Consider the following 18810-nt stretch of genomic DNA (forward strand, 5'->3'; position numbering starts at 1 on the left):
TTTAACACTTGACATTCTGATGTGAGCCCTCGCACAACAGAGATCCAAATTTGGGAGAAATATACCAGAAGAATAAATCCTTCATTGAGCATCTCCACGCAGAAACAGAGGGAGGAGCGTGTAGAGAGTGAAGGAACAGAAGGAAAACAGTGAGTGTAGCGAGGAAGGCAAATGGAGACGGGGTGGAAAATGCCTGGAATCACCGGAGCGCTGGCTGATGGATCCGTCATCCTCTCAGTTACCTCATTTTAACCTCCAGATGTCTTTTAGTCTGCTGAGCGGGAGCTGGAGCTGCCGGTAAATGTTTCATTTGCCACTGAGGTTCTGGTGGACCTCTGGCAGGGATCAGACTCAGCTTAGCCTCCACTGGCTGTCATTTAACAGCACGGAGCAAAAACCATGAGGATAAGTGAGAGTCGGGGGGGCTGAGAGGTGGACGGGAAGAGGTGCTTTTTTATTCCGATTAACTAAATCCTGCTCTGTCAGTTAAAGGCACCAAAACCATCGCTGAAAGGGTTCACCCACACCCACATTAGCTGCTTTATAATGGGAAGATGTGCACTTTCAGGGAAAATCTCTCTTTTAATAAGCGAAAGGTTGAATATCATATTTATATATAAGCGAGGGTTGACTATCAGGAACTGAATATGTTGGAAGAACCGTGAGACTGAGGCAGACTCACGTGCTGCTGGGAGATCCTCGCTGGATCAGAGGTCAGACGCTAATTAACAGGGACGTTCTGCTCATGCGTGCACGCTTTCTCCCTGTGGAATATTTCTGAATGCACATATTTAGAACCTGGAACTATCGTGTCCCCCACTGCTGTGTTGGAGCTTCCCACAGGGCTGATGAGCAGCAGCAAATCTTCATGCAGGATTAAATCCGCACATCTTCTTTTGGGGTTCATTTTTCTGAACTCTGGTTGAACCGAAGGACAGAATAGCCCAGATTTACCGTGTCATCGAGAACTTCCTGTGGGATGTTCTACCTTTGGACGCAAGTAAGCTGCCTTTCCAAAGCCCAGCAGGTCTTTACGCACACAGCCACGAGAAAAGACGGTTTTAAAAGCGCACTGCAACGAGCTGCTCCAACCTGGGAGGCCTCTTGTTTATTATTGACACGGTGAGCCTGACTGACATTAACCTCTGAGTGTGCTGGGGGGGGGGGTGAATAAAAGGAGGTCTCCTTTCAACAAAACTGTTTGGTGACACAGAGAGAGAGCGTGAGCCTCCTGCTTCACTCGATACTGAGTCCACCCACAGTCTGTCTGCCTCCCCCCATGTTCAGCCTCTTTAGCAGCTGTAAAATGCTTACAGCTCTCCAGCTGAAGCGTGCACGTCTGTTTGTCCATGGGATATTTGGTCAGGTCCATGTTGCACGCCACGGTGGTGGTGATCCTACGGACACAAACAAAAGAGCGTCGGTTGCTGTCGCTGGGGAACAGCGGAGACACCATTTTAACAGTGTTCTGCTGCTCAAAACACTCTTTTGAACCAGGAAAAGGAATTGAAAAGAGTGTTGTTGTTGATTTACTCTTAAGCTCCCAAACACAGGAAAGGAGAATCATCCTGGATCATCTCCCTAATCCATGTTCACACACATATTTTACCACATTTTACAACAACAGCAGCATCTTAACAGTGGTTATATGTAGCCTATAAGCACGGCGTGCTGGGGAAGGAGCCACTCTTCATGACAGCACGTGCACCAAGTTGATGATGTTGTGACGTCCCGCCACGTCACCTCTGTGGGGGGGGGGGGGGGGGACTTTTGACCGGTTATAGATATGATTGGTGTTTATATTGGACCTTTCTCTGAATCACGAGTCAGCAGGGTGACTCACTGGGCGGTGTAGCGTGCACCTTGACTGGCAACCCCCCCTGCCCCCCGGCCCTGCCCGGCCCGTGGAATAAAATGTCATCGTCGGTCATGTGTCAAGACACTAGATGGAGCATCTTCACAAAGCTGCTCACTACTGTGGTTCGTATAGTGACGAGCACACCTGTCTTAATAAATATATGGAATTCTGTTAATGCGCTGTATAGAGATGTGTCAGCACTGAACAGCAGCTACATGCGTAGAAATAAGCTGAGCAGCATTACCATGAGTAGATTTATTCCTAACAGGATCACAGAAGGTCTTATGCAATCCATACACGGATAAAAGATTAAAGAGGTGTAAATCCAATCATTCCGGGCTTATGTAAACGCACTTCCTGCATCATATAGTGCTTTAACCTTTCATCGCCGGTATTTAGGTGGCAGGTCAAGGTGTTTTGAAGAAACCCTTATCAGACATTAGGAAGGTGCTGATGGTCCAACGACGCACATTCACGCCCCCATTCAAACCCAGGGTTGGGAGAACCCCCTGTTTGTGGAGAACCAACCCACGCTTCCAGCGTCAGCTCAGGCTTCCTTGCTGACCTACATTTGGTTGTCTCCAGCGAGGAGGAAATTAGAAAGGGCAGCTAATTTCCCACCTCAGCGCATACAGGACGGTCCCGTTTGGAAAGATGCGGATCAGCCTGTTCTCCACGGTGATGTCATGCAGGAAGGACTTTTTGGAGTCGACGATGAACGTGTCGGGGACCCAGAGCAGCTCCACCAGCCTCCCGTCCAAGCTCAGGCTCTTGTTCCCCTCAAAGACGAGACGCTCGTCGGTCCAGCGCTGGCGGAGGAATATGGTGGCGGTGTAGTCCTGCAGCAAGGAGAAGACGATGAAGATGAGTCATTCTGGTCTGGAGGTCTCACGGCCACGACGGCACTGAGCAAAATCCACAGAAATGATCTAAAGTTCCACTTTTTATCCTCGCTGATTTGTCCAGGAGGATCCTGCCTGTCCGGGTGTTGTGTAACGTTCACTTATGTAATCAAACGAACAAAGCTGGGAATAAGAAGCGTCGCACGTTCCCCCCCAAACCAGCTTCTCCATAACCTCAATGGGAAATCTCTGTTTCTGGGCTGTGGGCATAAACGCTCACAGCGTCACAATTAATAAAGACTTCTGCACGGCGTGATCGGCCTCATTTCCTGCCACTTAATTCACCATTTGGCTTCCAACACGCCGGCCCTTTGGCCATATAATGCTCGCGAGAAGAAACGGAATGGAAGCGAAGGCGCCCATTTGCCCGTGAAGCCATAATTACGCCTCATTAATTACGCCGATCAGAGGTTATGAACGCGCCTCACCATGTTGATCTCCGAGATGGTGTCGATGCTGGCGATGTCCAGGCTCATCCCCACAGTAACGGGACCGTCTACAAGAGGAAGAGAGCAAAATTAAACCAACTGTTCCAGCACTTTACTGTAATTATCTGCATTAGTCCGCATTTTTCTTCCTGTGAAGGAGGTATAGAGATGTAAGCGCTCTCTATAAACAGCATATTTAATAAGCTCCCACATTAACAGCTGCCGTCGAGCCAACGACCAACCTCCTCCGGGGAGTTAATCCCCATCAAAGTGGGCTGATGTTGCTGCTCTCCAGTATTCCACCTTCTCATTTTTATGCCCTTGTGTTTATTTCTTTGGCAGACGGGTCCCATTCCAGATATTTAGGCAGGTATTGTCCTCTGCAGATATATATAATTTAACCAAATCCACCACTTGAACACTATTCCAGCCTCCCTCCTGTGCACCAGCTCAGCCCTGGAGGTGGGCTGGAGCACCCTTGTCTCCATATTAGCGGCTTCTCTCTCTTCATTTGATGTCTACAATGTTGCCATCGGGTAGTGCGTCTCCACCCTCCCGTTTCATCACACCTGTAGCATCGGAATTACACCCCGCTATCATCGCCGTCGATCCTGGTGCTGTGGACGAGCGAGTAGAGGGGTCAGACGTTGCCCCGTTTTTGGATTCAACAGTCAGTCTTTTGATGACCTGGCTCTGGATAATTCAACACAGTCACACTTTTGTTATAATAAAACACTCAAAAGACATTTCCTTTATCCTACTTACCAATAGAAAGAGCTAATTTCACCCCTTTCACCAATAGAAAGAGCTAATTTCACCCCTTGTCCTTGGTTAGATTACATGTATCAATCAAAGGGGGACTCTTGTTCAATTTTTTTAAAAGATGAAATAATAATCAAAGAAAATCAGGCGGGTAATGCGTTGTGTCACTTCCTGTTTCCCTGTTTGTAGAAACCATTGGGGCACGGTGAGGGTGTTGGATTCACTCCAAAGTAAGAGGCTTTTTATTGACAAGGCTGATGCTCCAATACTAACAAAAAGCATTCATTGTTAGCAATTGCTAAACTATATGTATAGGCTCACAGGAATGCCCAGAATTAGTAGAACAGAAGTGTAGACTGGCAGCATGGAAACCAGCAGGGACAGAGTCTGGCAGTTCATAGGCAGCACCCAGGTGCAGCCCATAACTCCAATCAGGACCTGCAAGACACTGACATGCAAAGTTGCAGAGCCCCCTAGTGTCCAGGAGAGAGAACTGGGGTTGCAGACCATCCATCATAAAAGAGTTCCCATCAGGAATTTCCAAAATACAAGGAGGGGGATTCAATGGTACCTTCTGACAACTTCAAATTTATACTCCCCAAATCTTGTAAACGTAAATTTGATAAAGTTATTATTCACGTCGGAGCCAACGACACCCGGCTTTGTCAGTCCGAGGTCACCAAAATTAACAGAGTCGGTGTGCAGCTACGCCAAAAAGATGTGGGACTCCGTAGCATTCTCTGGTCCCCTCCCCAATCTGGCCAGCGATGAGATGTTTAGCCGCATGTCGTCGCTCCGTCGCTGGCTGTCACGGTGGTGCCCCGAAAACCAGGTGGCCTTTGTAGACAATTGGAGCACTTTTGGGGAAAACCTGGTCTGATTAGGAGAGACGGTGTCCATCCCACCCAGAATGGTGCCTCTCTCATTTCTAGTAATTTGGCTAATTTTATTAGACCCAAAGTGACCTGACAATCCGGGGTCCAGACCAGGATGCAGAGCTGTAGTCTTACACACCTCTCTGCTGCTTCCATAGAACCCTCATCCACCAACAATAACATATTTAACACTATAGAGGTAGTCTCTGTTCCACGGTTAAAAGTTCACCAAGCACAGAGCAGGGGAGCGGTCAATCACCATAATCTTATTAAAATTAATACCAAAGCACAAGTTGGGGAAACTAATATCACAATTAAGTGTGGACTGTTAAATATTAGATCTCTTTTGTGTAAATCCCTGTTAGTACAGGACCTGATAGCGGATCATCACATTGATTTATTTTGTCTTACTGAGACCTGGCTTCAGGAGGAGAAGTATGTCAGCTTAAATGAATCTACTCCTCCTACCCATCTTATTTATCATATTCCACGTGTTACTGGTCGGACTGTGGCCCATGTGGAGACCCTGACCCAGCTGAACAGCACACAAGCTGCTCTGAAGGAGAGCAACCTCAAATGTGCTTCTCTGGAGGAAACCCTCCATAGTCAGCAGCAGGAGAATGGAGGAGACACACAGGAGAGAGCTGATGGAGCAGGAGGAAGGTTTCAATAAGAAGCTCCTTGTGATTCAGGAGGAATTTGAGAGGAAGCTGGAGGAAGAATCACAAAGGTCTAATGAAGAGAAAGAGGCTATGAGGCAGCAGCTCTTTCTCAAAGAAAAAAAGTTCCAGAAACTCCTTGATGAAGAGAAACAAAAATATAACGAGAAGATCATGGAAAAAGAGTCATTGAAGCAGCAGCTGTTGGCTCAAGAAGAGAACTTTAACAAGATGCTGGCTGATGTTCATCAGCGGTGGGAGAGGACAGCTCAGACATGGGTCCTGATGAAGGAAGAGCTGGAGCACAAGTCCCAGGAGAGCCAACGTTTCAGGCAACATGAGGAGGCAAACACCAAAGAGGAGATCCAGAGGCTCTCTGAAGCGATCCTCCAACTTGAGGTGAGATGCTTTCACCTTTGTTCCTCTTCCAGAAGATTTCAGATGATGTTCAGTGAAATCTAAAACACAATCTCTCTCTTCTGCAGCTTCAGGTATCAAAGAAAAAGAAGAAGAAATGCTTCTGTAGATGGATCTGGAAAAAGATGACGTTCTGGAAAAAGAAGTAAACAACAATTCCAGAGCTCCCAAAGAGCTCCTCCTCCTCCTCCTCCTCTACATCCTGACCTCCACAATGTCACATCCTGTCTTCAACAGTTTTATTTTACAGTATAATCATTGTTTATATTCTATGTTTGGATCTATAATGTAGAAACAATAAAACTCAAAGTAAACCACCAGATTGTAGCTGTTGTCAATGACAGCTTTAGAAATGGCTTCATCTCATTACTTGAGTCAGTTGGTTTCCTCCAGCAGATAAACCAACCAACTCATAGCTTCAACCACACCTTAGATCTTGTTCTGACTTATGGTGTTGAGGTAGAACATGTGTCAGTGTTCCCTCAGAACCCACTCCTGTCAGACCATTCTTTGATCACTTTTACATTTATGATTAAGGATTCTTCTATGCTCAGAACTCAGTCTGACTATAGCAGATGTCTCTCAGATAATGCTGTAGCTAAGTTTAAGGAAGTGATCCCTGTGCTGATCCCAGGACCACTGTGTGTTTCCCCAGGGATCAATCATTATAATCTTAGCCCTGCTGAGGTCGACTCTATTGCTGAAGGTGCAGCAACCTCACTGAGAATCACGCTTGATTCTGTTGCCCCCCTGAAAAAGAAAATAGTAAATCAGAGGAGGTGTGCCCCCTGGTATAATTCACATATTAGGACCCTCAAGCAGAAAGTGTGAAGACTGGAAAGGAAGTGGCATTCTTGTAAAATATCATGTAGCCTGGAAAGACTGTCTATTAGTTTACAAAAAGTCCCTCCGTAAGGCTAGAACAGCTTATTTTTCTTCTTTAATTGAAGAAAACAAGAGCAACCCCAGGTTTCCTTTCAGCACTGTGGCCAAATTAACCAAGAGTCACGTGTTTTAGATCCACGTATCCCTTCTTCCCTTAGTGGTGAAGACTTCATGAGCTTCTTCACTGATAAAGTTCTAGCCATCAGAGAGAAAGCTAACCAGGCCATCCCAACAACTGGACCATCACCAGATGTGCTGACTGTGGGAACATACAGGTTCTCCAAAGAGTCCTTAAACTCCTTCAGCTCTATATATTTTTCTGAGGCGTCATCGCCAATTCAGAAATCCAAGACCACCACGTGTCCTTTAGATCCCATCCCAACACACCTGTTGAAGGATGTTTTACCATTGATAGGCAGTTCTATCCTGGACCAGATCAATGGTTCTTTAGTGTCAGGTTATGTACCCCGGTCCTACAAGGTGGCAGTGATTAAGCCGTTGCTTACAAAACCATCACTGGATCTCAATGTGTTAGCAAACTATAGGCCGATATCCAACCTTCCTTTTATCTCTAAAGTTCTTGAGAAGGTGGTGGTGACTCAGTTCCTGGAGCACCTGCAGAGGAACAGCCTGTTTGAGATGTTTCAGTCAGGCTTTAGAGCTCATCACAGCACAGAAACAGCACTTCTTAAAGTCACTAATGATCTTCTCATAGCTTCAGATGATGGACTGGTCTCTATGCTGGTTCTGCTGGACCTCAGTGCTGCTTTTGATCCAGTTGATCACAGCATCCTGTTACAGAGACTGGAACATGTGATTGGGATTAAAGGGACAGCACTAGACTGGTTTAGATCATATCTATCTGATAGATACCAGTTAGGGTGTTGTTTGCTGTTTGAAACCTTTAGGAAAGAGTAATAATGGTGTCGGCTAACGAGCTTTAACGGTTAGGAAATTTTGGAAATGTTCATTTTAAGGTTTGTGTCTTTGCTTTACTTGCCTGAAGAAGGTCAAATCTGTGAAACTCTTAACCAAATACAAAAAAAAAAAAAAAAAGTTAAAAATAAACATGGACATTTGTCCCATAAGTACCTGGAATGCAAATACTCTGTTGGTTTTTATGTGTACAATAGTTGTATATAGGAATAAAAGTGTCCTGAAGTTGCAACAGCTATTGGAGGTCTTAAAAAATATAATATAAAATATAGAGCCTGGGGGAAAAAATAAAGCTGTTTAAATGGAGATTAGAGTATTTCTTTAAAACTTTCCAAATTTCGTTTAAATTAGGAATATTACTCAATAAATGAAATAATTTTTAAAGGATGATTAGATGTACCTAATCTTAACGTATTGCGGGTAACGTATTAGTCACTTAATATTGAACACTTGGTGTGTTGTATTCACTTAATATTGAACACTTTGTGTGTTGTATTCACTTTAATTAAAATTTGAACACTTGGGACATTCTAGTCACCTGATAACAGTGAGAAACAACCCATATTAAACAAATACAGGGCTCCACCGATTATTAGCGTTAGCATTGCCTCACCGTCTGTTCCACCCGGTGTCTTTGTCTGTTCAGCGTGTGAAATGTTTAGTTACTCCTCTGCCTCCTTTAGTGAAGGGAATAGGGGCAGAAAGTGGAGTTTATTAATGGCTCTGGAGGCGAGACTTAGCGAGCTTGAGACGCGGTTCCGCAGCTTGGAGTTAGCTGGAGTTGCGTCAGGTAGCCAGGAGAAGCTAGCTGCTGCGGAGCCGCCTAGCGTAGCTTCAGCTAGCGGTCCCCCGGCAGCAGCCGGCTAGCCAGGGCGGCTGGGAGACGGTTCGCAGGACTCCAGCCACCATAGTTAAGAGCATTCCGGGGCCAGAGCGGGCGACATAGAAGCCAATCTAAAGCTGCTGGCGAGACGTAAACGTAAATTTGATCAAGTTATTATTCACGTCGGAGCGAACGACACCCGGCTTCGTCAGTCCGAGGTCACCAAAATTAACAGAGTCGGTGTGCAGCTACGCTAAAACGATGTGGGACTCCGTAGCATTCTCTGGTCCCCTCCCCAATCTGGCCAGCGAGGAGATGTTTAGCCGCATGTCGTCGCTCCGTCGCTGGCTGTCACGGTGGTGCCCCGAAAACCAGGTGGCCTTTGTAGACAGTGGGAGCACTTTAAAAGTTCACCAAGCACAGAGCAGGGGGAGCGGTCAATCACCATAATCTTATTAAAATTAATACCAAAGCACAAGTTGGAGAAACTAATATCACAATTAAGTGTGGACTGTTAAATATTAGATCTCTTTGGTGTAAATCCCTGTTAGTGCACGACCTGATAGCGGATCATCACATTGATTTATTTTGTCTTAGTGAGACCTGGCTTCAGGAGGAGGAGTATGTTAGCTTAAATGAATCTACTCCTCTTACCCATCTTAATGATCCCCACTGACCCATTGTATAGTGTATTTTTTCGTGTATTTTTGTGTGTGTTTCTGTGCTCTGTGCCTCGCCTCTCCTCTCCTCTCCTCTCCTCTCCTCTCCTCTCCTCTCCTCTCCTCTCCCTCTCTTTACCCAGCCGACCATCAGCAGGAGGGTCCCCCTACATGAGCCTGGTCCTGCTCAAGGTTTCTTCCTGTTAAAGGGGAGTTTTTCCTGCCACTGTTGCTTGTCTGGGGTCAGGCCCTGGGATTCTGGAAAGCGCCTTGAAACAATTTTGATTGTATAACACGCTATATAAATAAAGATTAATTTGATTTGAACTTTGAAGGCGACATGAGAGACCGTGGTTGGCTGCATTTTGTGAGGTAGAGCGGGTGACATAGAAGCAAACATTTATTCATGGAGGTCCACAAGGGTCTGTATTTGGACAAATCCTTATCAATTTGTATATGCTTCCCTTCGCAAACAGTATTCAGTAGCATGAAATAAATTTTAATTCTGAACTCAGAATTCTGGCATACTGGTTTTCAGATTCTCCAAAAGTAGGGTTAGGTTTTGGGTTAGTGGATGGTACTAGGGTTGGATGCTGACCAGTTGGCCCAGTGCTTCTTCCTTTTTAGGAATTAGTAGAGGCTCAATCTTCACTTTTTAGTCACATTTGAAGAAATGTGAGCCTCATCTACCAAAAATGTCTTCCTTTATTCATCAAAAGCTTCTCTCTCAGTAGGGAATCATTTAGCCATTGTTGCCAGTTGCAACCAAGCACGCTGCTTAAGCTAATTTATTGTATCCCACCCCCAATTTGCGCCTGTATTCCCCAAAGAGCAGCGTCAACTTGCATTGTTTTTTTTGTCATAGGATCAGTCTGGGAAGCTCATATGTACTTATGAGGAGCTGTCATAGTTGCACCAACCAACAGCATTGTGCCACAATCAGTAATGATCAATGGCAACTCATACTACTAACTACTACTATTACTACTAGTTTGCTTTGGGACAGCGGACTGGAAAGCTCTGGCACTATTAGTTGACAGTCTGGTCCGAGGGACGACCGAGAGCACTCGGCCCCCAACGTAGGGGAGATCATTGATCTAAGTGGGTGCTGTTTTATTGAGGGCTTGGTATGTTAAGACCAGGACATTAAAATGAAGTCTAAAGGGAACAGGGAGCCAATGCAGGGATGCTAGAATAGGGGCAATGTGACCAGAATTCCCAAGTAACCTGGCAGCAACCTTCTGGACAAGACATAAGGGGTCCAGAACCGTTTTCCAGGTAGGTGTACAGTGAGTTGTTATAGTCCAGCCATGCTGAGATTAATGTGTTTATGGCCATTTCCACTTCTCAGGAGGTGATGATGGATCTGAGATTTTTAAGGTTTCTGAGGTGGGAGGAGCATGAATGGAATGTTTTGGTCAAAAATGACATTTCTTAGGTCAGATCTGACATCCTGTGCTCGCGACCCCATTTATTTGACCATCTTAGAGACACTTGAGGCCTCAGCTATGATGAGAAGCCAGTCTCGTCTGCATTGAGATAAGGGTAGTTGTTGGCCATCCAATTCCAGGTAGGTGACCGACAGTCATGGAGCTCATTGATTTTATTGGGATTATCTGGTGTAAATGACGGGTATACCTGGATGCCATCGGTATACCAGGGTAATCAAGCATCATTACAATTATTGATGAAATGCTTAAGAGGAAAGCACATAGAGAGAGGACAGAATCGAGGCTAGGACAGATTCTTGGTGCAAGTCACATGACAGGAGAGCTGGATCAGGCACAAAGTAGCCGATAGCTACTGTGAAGAGATAAGACCATTAACATGTAACCATTTCATGGTGCTGTCAGAGACACCCACACATTTGCTGAGTCTGTCTAATGTGATGTGATGGTCTACAGAGTTGAATGCTGCACCAATGTCTAATAATACCAGTGCCGAGCTTTTTCCTGTAGCAGCAGCCATCGCGATATCTGGACAATCTAAGAAGGGCAGTTTCTACTCAGAGCGAGAGATTGAAAAGTACTATCTAAAAGGCCTCGGGCGATCCAAAAAGACGTAAATTGGTTGGCTAAATCTCTCAAAGATTTTAGATATGAATGGAATTTTGGAAAGGGCCTGTAATTATTTGGCAAGGAGGGGTCTAGGCCTGTTTTTTGGTTTTTTTAGTAAAAGTTACAAAGAACCTTGTTTAAACTAGAAGAAAGCCCCTGGAGGGTGATACAAGCCCTGACATCAGCAATCTTATCCATGAAGAATGTGGTTAAAATCCTAATTGGAGAGAATGTGGACTGATAATATTATTATATTAATATAAATATATAAAATATATAAATATTAATATTGCCCTTCATTTTCACCTCGGTCAAGGAGGTTCAAGTCAGTTCCGATTTCAGGAGGGACCGGGGGCTTTGATCAGAAAGCCACCTACTGTGTCATGTGACGTTGTGGTACTACCTCCTGGACTATACTACTGGTTGTGGGTAACTTGTGATGTATTTTTTCAGTTGAACAACCTCCATTAAAGGAAGCCATCTCAGATCTCTCCGAATCTCTCCAAGAGTCTATAATCTGCCACCGCAATCTGATCCTAACTCTCAATAACAAGAAGAGAGAAATACGGCGGCAGCCGCTTGGCAGAGCTACGAACTCTCTGACTGGTAAGTTTCTAGTTGACCAGAGCATCGATCGAGAATAGTTATGACTGACATTCCTCGAAAAAAAATAAAAACACCACGCCATGTGGACCTGGATGTGAAATGGAGAGAAACAACTCAAAGTAGACATCAATTAAAGTTTTTCCAAATGTTTTTGCCATGTAGATAGTTCTTATTGCGATAGCAAGTTGTTTCTCCAATTGTTTTGACATTCCAACATTCTTGAGCATTCATTTTGGCATTTCTAAATACTGACAGTGAGAATTTGCACATAAGCTAAATCTTCACTTTCCCCTGAAGCAATTAGATTTAACATTTGGAGTTACATTTAGCATTTACAGTTAAAATTTGGGAGTTACATTTAATATATGGATGTACCTATTTAAACCATCTCGAGAGTTGACAAATATCGTTGTAAATGTTCTAAAAAGTGACTTTTCGAAATTCACACCAATTTTTGAAACATTGTTTCAAGCCTAATGTTATTCCCAGAACTAGCTGCTTTATAAATCGTAGTTATTCTCTAGAGTGGGTTTCCACACCAGTTCCCCACGGAGTTCTCTTTGAAGGAACTTATACGCTCCAAGCAAATGCTCAGTCTACCGCCAACCGGTACGCCTCTGGTGTGCATTTCTAAATGTCTAAATATACGAATATGCTGCGCAAATGTGGACAAAGGCTTGAAATTGAGCTGAAATGTGATTTCTCAAATCTAGATGGATAAAAATACTTTTACAGAGCTGCAACTGTTGTGACTCCTACTCTGGCCCCACCTCCTCCTGGGCAATCAGCTCAACCACCACCACCTGGGCCCTCTCCTGCAGCTGCACCCAATCCGCCCAAACGACTCTGCACCCATAAAAGGCCCCTATGCACTCAGGCCAGTGCTTGATCTTACTGATGTTTTTGGCAACACGTCCCGTGGACCCAGCATCTCTCCAGGCTCCCCAGCGACTCCCTGCGTCTCCCTGCGTCTTCCAGAGACTCCTCTGCAACCTTCCTAGCCCCTCTTCCTCTGACCTCTTCCTCTTCCCCTTCCTCGGACGGATTTCTCCTATCCTCTGGACACTTGGACTCTCCCACAGACTCTCGCCCCTGGATCTCGAACTTGGTTCGTCTGCCGCATCACGCACCTATAGTTTGTCTCGGCCTCTCTCATTTTGTTTCTTCCCTCCTGGTTTTTTTGCTTCATTAAACCTTCAGAGTTTACTTTTTTTAATTCCCGTGTCTGTCTGCCTTCTTTGGGGTTCCGCCACACTTGACCGCCAGTCCTCTCGAGCGTAACAGCAACGATGCCAAGAACGTGTGTGGGCGTCTGAGTATTGTGCCTGGCTGCACCAAGGGTGCCCATTGTTTTCTCAGGACGGGAGACAACAGAATATGCGGAGCAGCATTTGAGGTGTTATCGCAGAAATAAATTTGTTCGTGATCAAACCGCAGCGCGCGGAGCAATAAAGTTGGCGAGGGGTTCCCGGCGCTTGACACCGCTCTGAAATTAATCACCTGCAAATTAGAATCCAACCCACGGCACGTTTCAGAGGAGCCTAATTTTATTGAAACGACACGCGGTTTTATTATGGGATGGAAAAAACCCACCTCACTGCTTTCATACAAGTGTTAGCTTCTTTCACACATCCGATCATTTCGTTGCCCACGATGTAATTATAAAATAAACCAATATGCAAGATAAATTTGGCTTCATCTCATATGAGAGTACACAGAATGTGTAGATTTCAGCGTGTGCATCAGCATCTATTGTGCATCAGGGGGACCGTCAAAGACATTTCCCTCAGGTGCATTGTCCTCCGTACGGGTGCATGTGTCTGCAGCTTCCTTACTGTCAAAGAAGGGCCTGAGGTACTTGTTGTATCCTTTCATCAGCCTCTGGATCGTAGGAGGCAGAATCTCTCCTTCTTTAACTTCTGCATTCATCATGGAGTTCTCTAACACCCTGAGAACAAAGACAGAGCAGAGCAGGCGGTGAAAAACTGTGTGTGTGTGTGTGTGTGTGAGTGTGTGTGTTCCCCTTGGTTGCACATTTAAAAGGTAGATTTCTCTACAGGAGCAGCCCACCGCTCATACCGTCTGTATGGAGCGGAGCGCGTCACACAGCATATTGTGTAAGAACGCAAGATGGCACCAACAGTGTTTCCAGCAGATCACAAAACTTAACCCCTTAAAATAATAGTTTAAAGCTTAATGTTCTAAGAGGAGTGACATGCACGTTGGAATAGAAGGCTGGTTGTGTTGTTGCTGATTGTGTCAGGAGAAGAAGACGTCGCAGCTTCCCCAAGAGGAACATGGCATAAAAAAGAGACTTTGAATAGTAAAAGCCGGCAGAGAGTAATCCCTGAAGTGTGCTCTGATGTACGCCGGATCCTCTAAATGAGCCTGTTGCATGTTTTAAACATAGAAAAGTCTCGTGGTTATGATGATTTATTGATAGTAAAGTGACATCCTTTACTGCGTTAGCTTTATCCGCATATAGAAACAAAATCATGTGGTTCAGCAGTCCCTGCTCAATGCTAATATAGCAACTAGCTCCCAACACACTTGTTTTAGACCCAGTTCTTCTCATCTTCTAAGTACACTGAACCATTGTTAATTAATCAAAACACTTTGTTGCATTTGAAGCTGGCACTATACTTTATAACCTGAACGCACAGTAATAAATAACCAGATAGAGAATAACAACAGGACAAAAGCCCTTAAAATCACACAAACAAACACACGCTTTGGCCTCCATATTATGTTCTGCTCTGAGCAATAAATCCTGCAATGACTAAATGATATCCTCAGGTTTGAAGGTCAATATGCGCGTCAGCTTTAAGGTAATGAATCTAGCAACGATGTTGAATATTATTCCCCATTTCTGATGTAAACATGACCCACTGGGGTTAAACCCCTGATGGCGGCACGCTGATTTTCTTTCTTTTTCCGCAGAGTCTGCAAAAGAGTCTAAAGTTCTTTCCAATGAGACTGCGAAGGCACTTCACCTGACCGCGTGGAATCTGTTTGGACAGTAGGGAAGTTAGCTCCCAGCAGGCAGCTGCTCGGCTACCTAAACTCTCGCTTACGTGCCTTCCAGCCTGTTGTCTCAGCGGCGTTGGATGGAAAAGTTGCTTGATAGCACAGCGCCTGTAGCAAGTAGTGCAATATCCATCTGGGTCACCCTGAATGGATGTTTTTATGCTGGTGAGCTTAAATCTACTCTGCACAAAACCCCATGATCGCTGACGTTTGCCCCTTTTTACGTCAAACTGTTCAGAGAATCTCCGGCTGCTCGACGTCGAATTTACGTCGCTTTCCTTCGGAATCGGGATCCTCATTATTTCAGCTGGAATTCCAACGATTGATGACGGAGCGTAGTTCTTTTCAGGCTGTAACCTCGGACGCATCCGGCAGTCTCCGCTATCCCAGAATGCACGCTGACTAACGTGACTCCCCAGCCCACAACAAGACCAACCGGGTCGCCTCGGAACTTATGCAGGGACACTAATTGAGCCCGTTAACTGATGAGTGGAACATGAGGCTCCTCGGGTGATCGTGTCCACCCACACCTGAACATACAGTATTCCAGATTTCCCTCCGGCTTGGTGTCCCAGTGGCAGTGGGGACCTCATCAAGCAGACTAGTTATGCTGATTCCTGTGTAGTTTTTCTGCCCCCCCCCCCCCCCCCCATTCATTTACAGGTATCGCTGCCTTCGGAGCTGCATCATGACCTCCGGCCCCACTGACCCGCTGTATAAATAGTGTATTTTTGTGTGTGTTTCTGTGCTCTGTGCCTCTCCTCTCCTCTCCTCTCCTCTCCTCTCCTCTCCTCTCCTCTCCTCTCCTCTCCTCTCCTCTCCTGGGGTCAGGCCCTGGGATTCTGGAAAGCGCCTTGAAACAATTTTGATTGTATAAGTCGCTTTAAAAATAAAGGTTGAGATTGAGTGGGGCTCTAAACACCACTTTATGTGATGATTAGTTAATTCTAAACTGATTTAAACCCAAGCGGTGAAGTGTTGGGGCACATTAGGTAGGACAGCCATGAGACATTAACTCGTCAGAACCTTGCTGAGACAGGCTAAATTGCAGCCTAACGTTTCTCATAAACCCGGATCAGCTTACAGAACGATCTGAGGTCCGATTCCTGAGGAAATAACCGGCTGCAACAGAGTCCGGCATCCGCCTGCTGATCTTCAAACTGTTAGCTGTACATTCCGTAACAAAGAAGTCCTGGTCATGTATTAGCAAAAAGACTTTTTAGGACATTTTCAAGAATCTGATGCAAAACAAGGAGGGAAAAAGCAATTGCTGATTCCCTATTGAGCAGCAATAGCAGCTTTGTTTAATCATTCCATTTTAGATTTCATCAATTTAGGATCTAATGATGAAATATTAAACGAGCCGCTACATGGGTAGAGTTTGGATCACGTCTCTGTTGAGGTGGAGGGAACCAGACCCGTTCTTCTCTGCAATAATCCTGCAGTTTGGGAGTTTGGGAGCATATATTGTCCCAATCATTCCGGACCTTCCCAATACCTCACCTGCCCCCTCAGCTCTCCCCCAGCAATCAGTCACACCCGCGTCCACTCAGCTGTAATCAGCCACAGTATTTAGTCACAGATCCACGTGCACATGCTGCCAGGGTGTCCTCTGGCACGTGCACGGATTCCCACCTGGGCTGCTTCCTGGTGCTCTTTTCCAATAACGACAGTTGCATCTACACAGGCTGGGAGGTCTGGACAGTGACCTGGCCTTTCCAAGACCTGATAACCTCTGAGATGTTAGCATGCTGCTGCAGCCTGGATCCTGGTGGATCCCTGACCATGGATCAGCTGGTCCAGACTGGCCATGTGTTGGCCTTAAAAGATCCATGTCCATGCACGTGCACACGCATCTAGTCAGGCAGAGCTGCAGGACGAGGCAGCAACAGGCCTTGGGAACATCATTAATATGGCTGTTGCATCCCAAATCCGTGGGAATTAGGTCGGAAAAGTAGGCGTTAATGGATGGGCCGCTACGAGGAACGTCACGCGGCGCCGCCGCAGCGTGCGCGGATATACACCAGAACACATCAGGAAATATGTTGGTGTGTGTCACATTTTGGTGTCAAAGCAAGCCTATTATGGGCTGTCCGTGCTCTTAGTGACGGTTCAGTAAATGAAAGTGGATGGATAAGTGATTGTGGTGCTCAAAATATCCCATGTTTGGAAAACCGGGATTATAGGGTGAGATGAAGAGATTACGAAATGTGATGTGGAAAAGCTTGTAATCTCAAATTCAGATAATATCCATTTATCAATCCATCCATCCATCCACCCACCCACCTATCCATCCATCCATCCATCCATTCATCCATCCATCCATCCACCCATCCATCCATCCATCCATCCATCCATCCATCCACCCATCCATCCATCCATCCATCCATCCATCCATCCACCCATCCATCCATCCACCCATCCATCCATCCATCCATCCACCCATCCATCCATCCATCCATCCTTCCACCCACCCACCATCCATCCATCCATCCATCCATCCATCCTTCCACCCACCCACCATCCATACATCCATCCATCCTCCATCCATCCAGGCTCTCTTCTTCTTCTTCTCTTTCCTGTATTTGACGGGCAAATGCAAAAATGCAGCCCTTTTTTGATGAAAACCCAATCAAACATGTTCATTTATTCCTTCTGTGACAACAGAGGCTCCGCCCTCCCTCCTCTCCTGGTATAAAGCAGCGGTTACATAATGAAGGACCAGACCTCCATGAGTGTGATGCAACATCCCAGCGGCCAGCCCAACATGTCCTTTAATCATCAGTAGCCCATTAATGGTAACAGCTTTGTATTCCTGCTACGTGTCCATTCAACGCTGCGTATCACATAAATGAGCTGGGATCATTCTGGAATATTCAGCAGCCTTATGACTCTCAGAACAGCCGTTCCCACGTGAGCGGTCGCTAATGTATGCATCTCGCACATTCCTCCTCCCGCGGGCTTTTCTGACGTGTCTTGTGTTTTGGACGTTGGTGGACTGGTGGAACAGCTTCTGACAGGATAACACAGAGGTGACAGACCGCTTTGAGAAGAAGCACTCGGTCCCTGTGGGAGGGGGGGATTCGTCTCTTCAGCTCCCCCCCCACCCCCCGGCTCCAGCCCGACCACGTCTCAACAGAGAGTAATCCAGTTGAAGATAACCCCTGCAGAGAGCTGAGTAATGCTCTCTGTGGACCCCACTTCTCCCGTTCTTCCACCCACTCAGCGGTACATTCTGCTCCAACCATCTTTTCACTCCTCTTCCATTGATTCTGGTCCTTCCCCAGGTCCCCTCAGCATCCCTCAGCACATATAGATGCACTGGGAGCAGACTCCCTGGTTTCCACGTGGGGCTCAGGTCCCCTGATAGTTCCTCCTAAAATAAGCTTCTTGATTAGTGACGAAAGGCGACGGGAGGCCTCTGCATATCGACGCCACGTCAGCAACAAATTGAAGCAACTGTTTGTGCAACACGCGTTCCGTTACGCTGCTGATTGCTGTCAATACCTGAAGATAATTCAGATCTAAAAATACCCCAAGTCTTCATGTTGAAGCGGTTCCTAAAACAGGAAGTTTCAGCCGCAAGTCCGCTGAACTTCTCCCGGTGCGGATAATCATCTGAGGGTTGCTCCCGTTCTCACATAGGGAGAGTTTTCCTTTTTTCTTTCTCGCTCGTCAGGCTCTTTAGAAGTTTCTCTGAGATCCGTTAAGCAGGAGCTCCAGTCGGAGGGAGCAGAGGCAGAGGCCAGGCAGCCCGCTCCATAAGTAAGTCCTCGTGTGTGTATGTGGCAGAATTCTGGGCATGAAAGCTGCTGTTGTTTCCTTTCATGCTGCCCACGGCCGCTTCTTAAGCTCCTCCATATAGATCATTTACTGTATTCATAAGTCTGCCGGAGTCTAATCTCAGAGGCTGAAA

The 18810-nt window shown here is 46.0% G+C and overlaps 1 protein-coding gene across 3 annotated transcripts in view; it reads right to left on the reverse strand.

Moving 5' to 3' along the window:
• The window catches only part of LOC101064234 (gamma-aminobutyric acid receptor subunit pi), a 42986-nt gene that overhangs the window by 5735 nt on the left and 18441 nt on the right, over positions 1-18810 (reverse strand). For all 3 annotated transcript variants that reach the window (XM_029835679.1, XM_029835678.1, XM_029835677.1), the window contains exons 3-6: positions 13703-13815; positions 3189-3256; positions 2480-2697; positions 1315-1397 (exon numbers count right to left, since the gene is read on the reverse strand). In XM_029835679.1, the coding sequence (XP_029691539.1) occupies positions 1315-1397; positions 2480-2697; positions 3189-3256; positions 13703-13815 (482 nt within the window). The remainder of the gene's footprint in view (positions 1-1314; positions 1398-2479; positions 2698-3188; positions 3257-13702; positions 13816-18810) is intronic.

The sequence above is a fragment of the Takifugu rubripes genome, chromosome 4 (genome assembly GCF_901000725.2).
Source record: "Takifugu rubripes chromosome 4, fTakRub1.2, whole genome shotgun sequence".
Classification (NCBI taxonomy): Eukaryota; Metazoa; Chordata; class Actinopteri; order Tetraodontiformes; family Tetraodontidae; genus Takifugu; species Takifugu rubripes.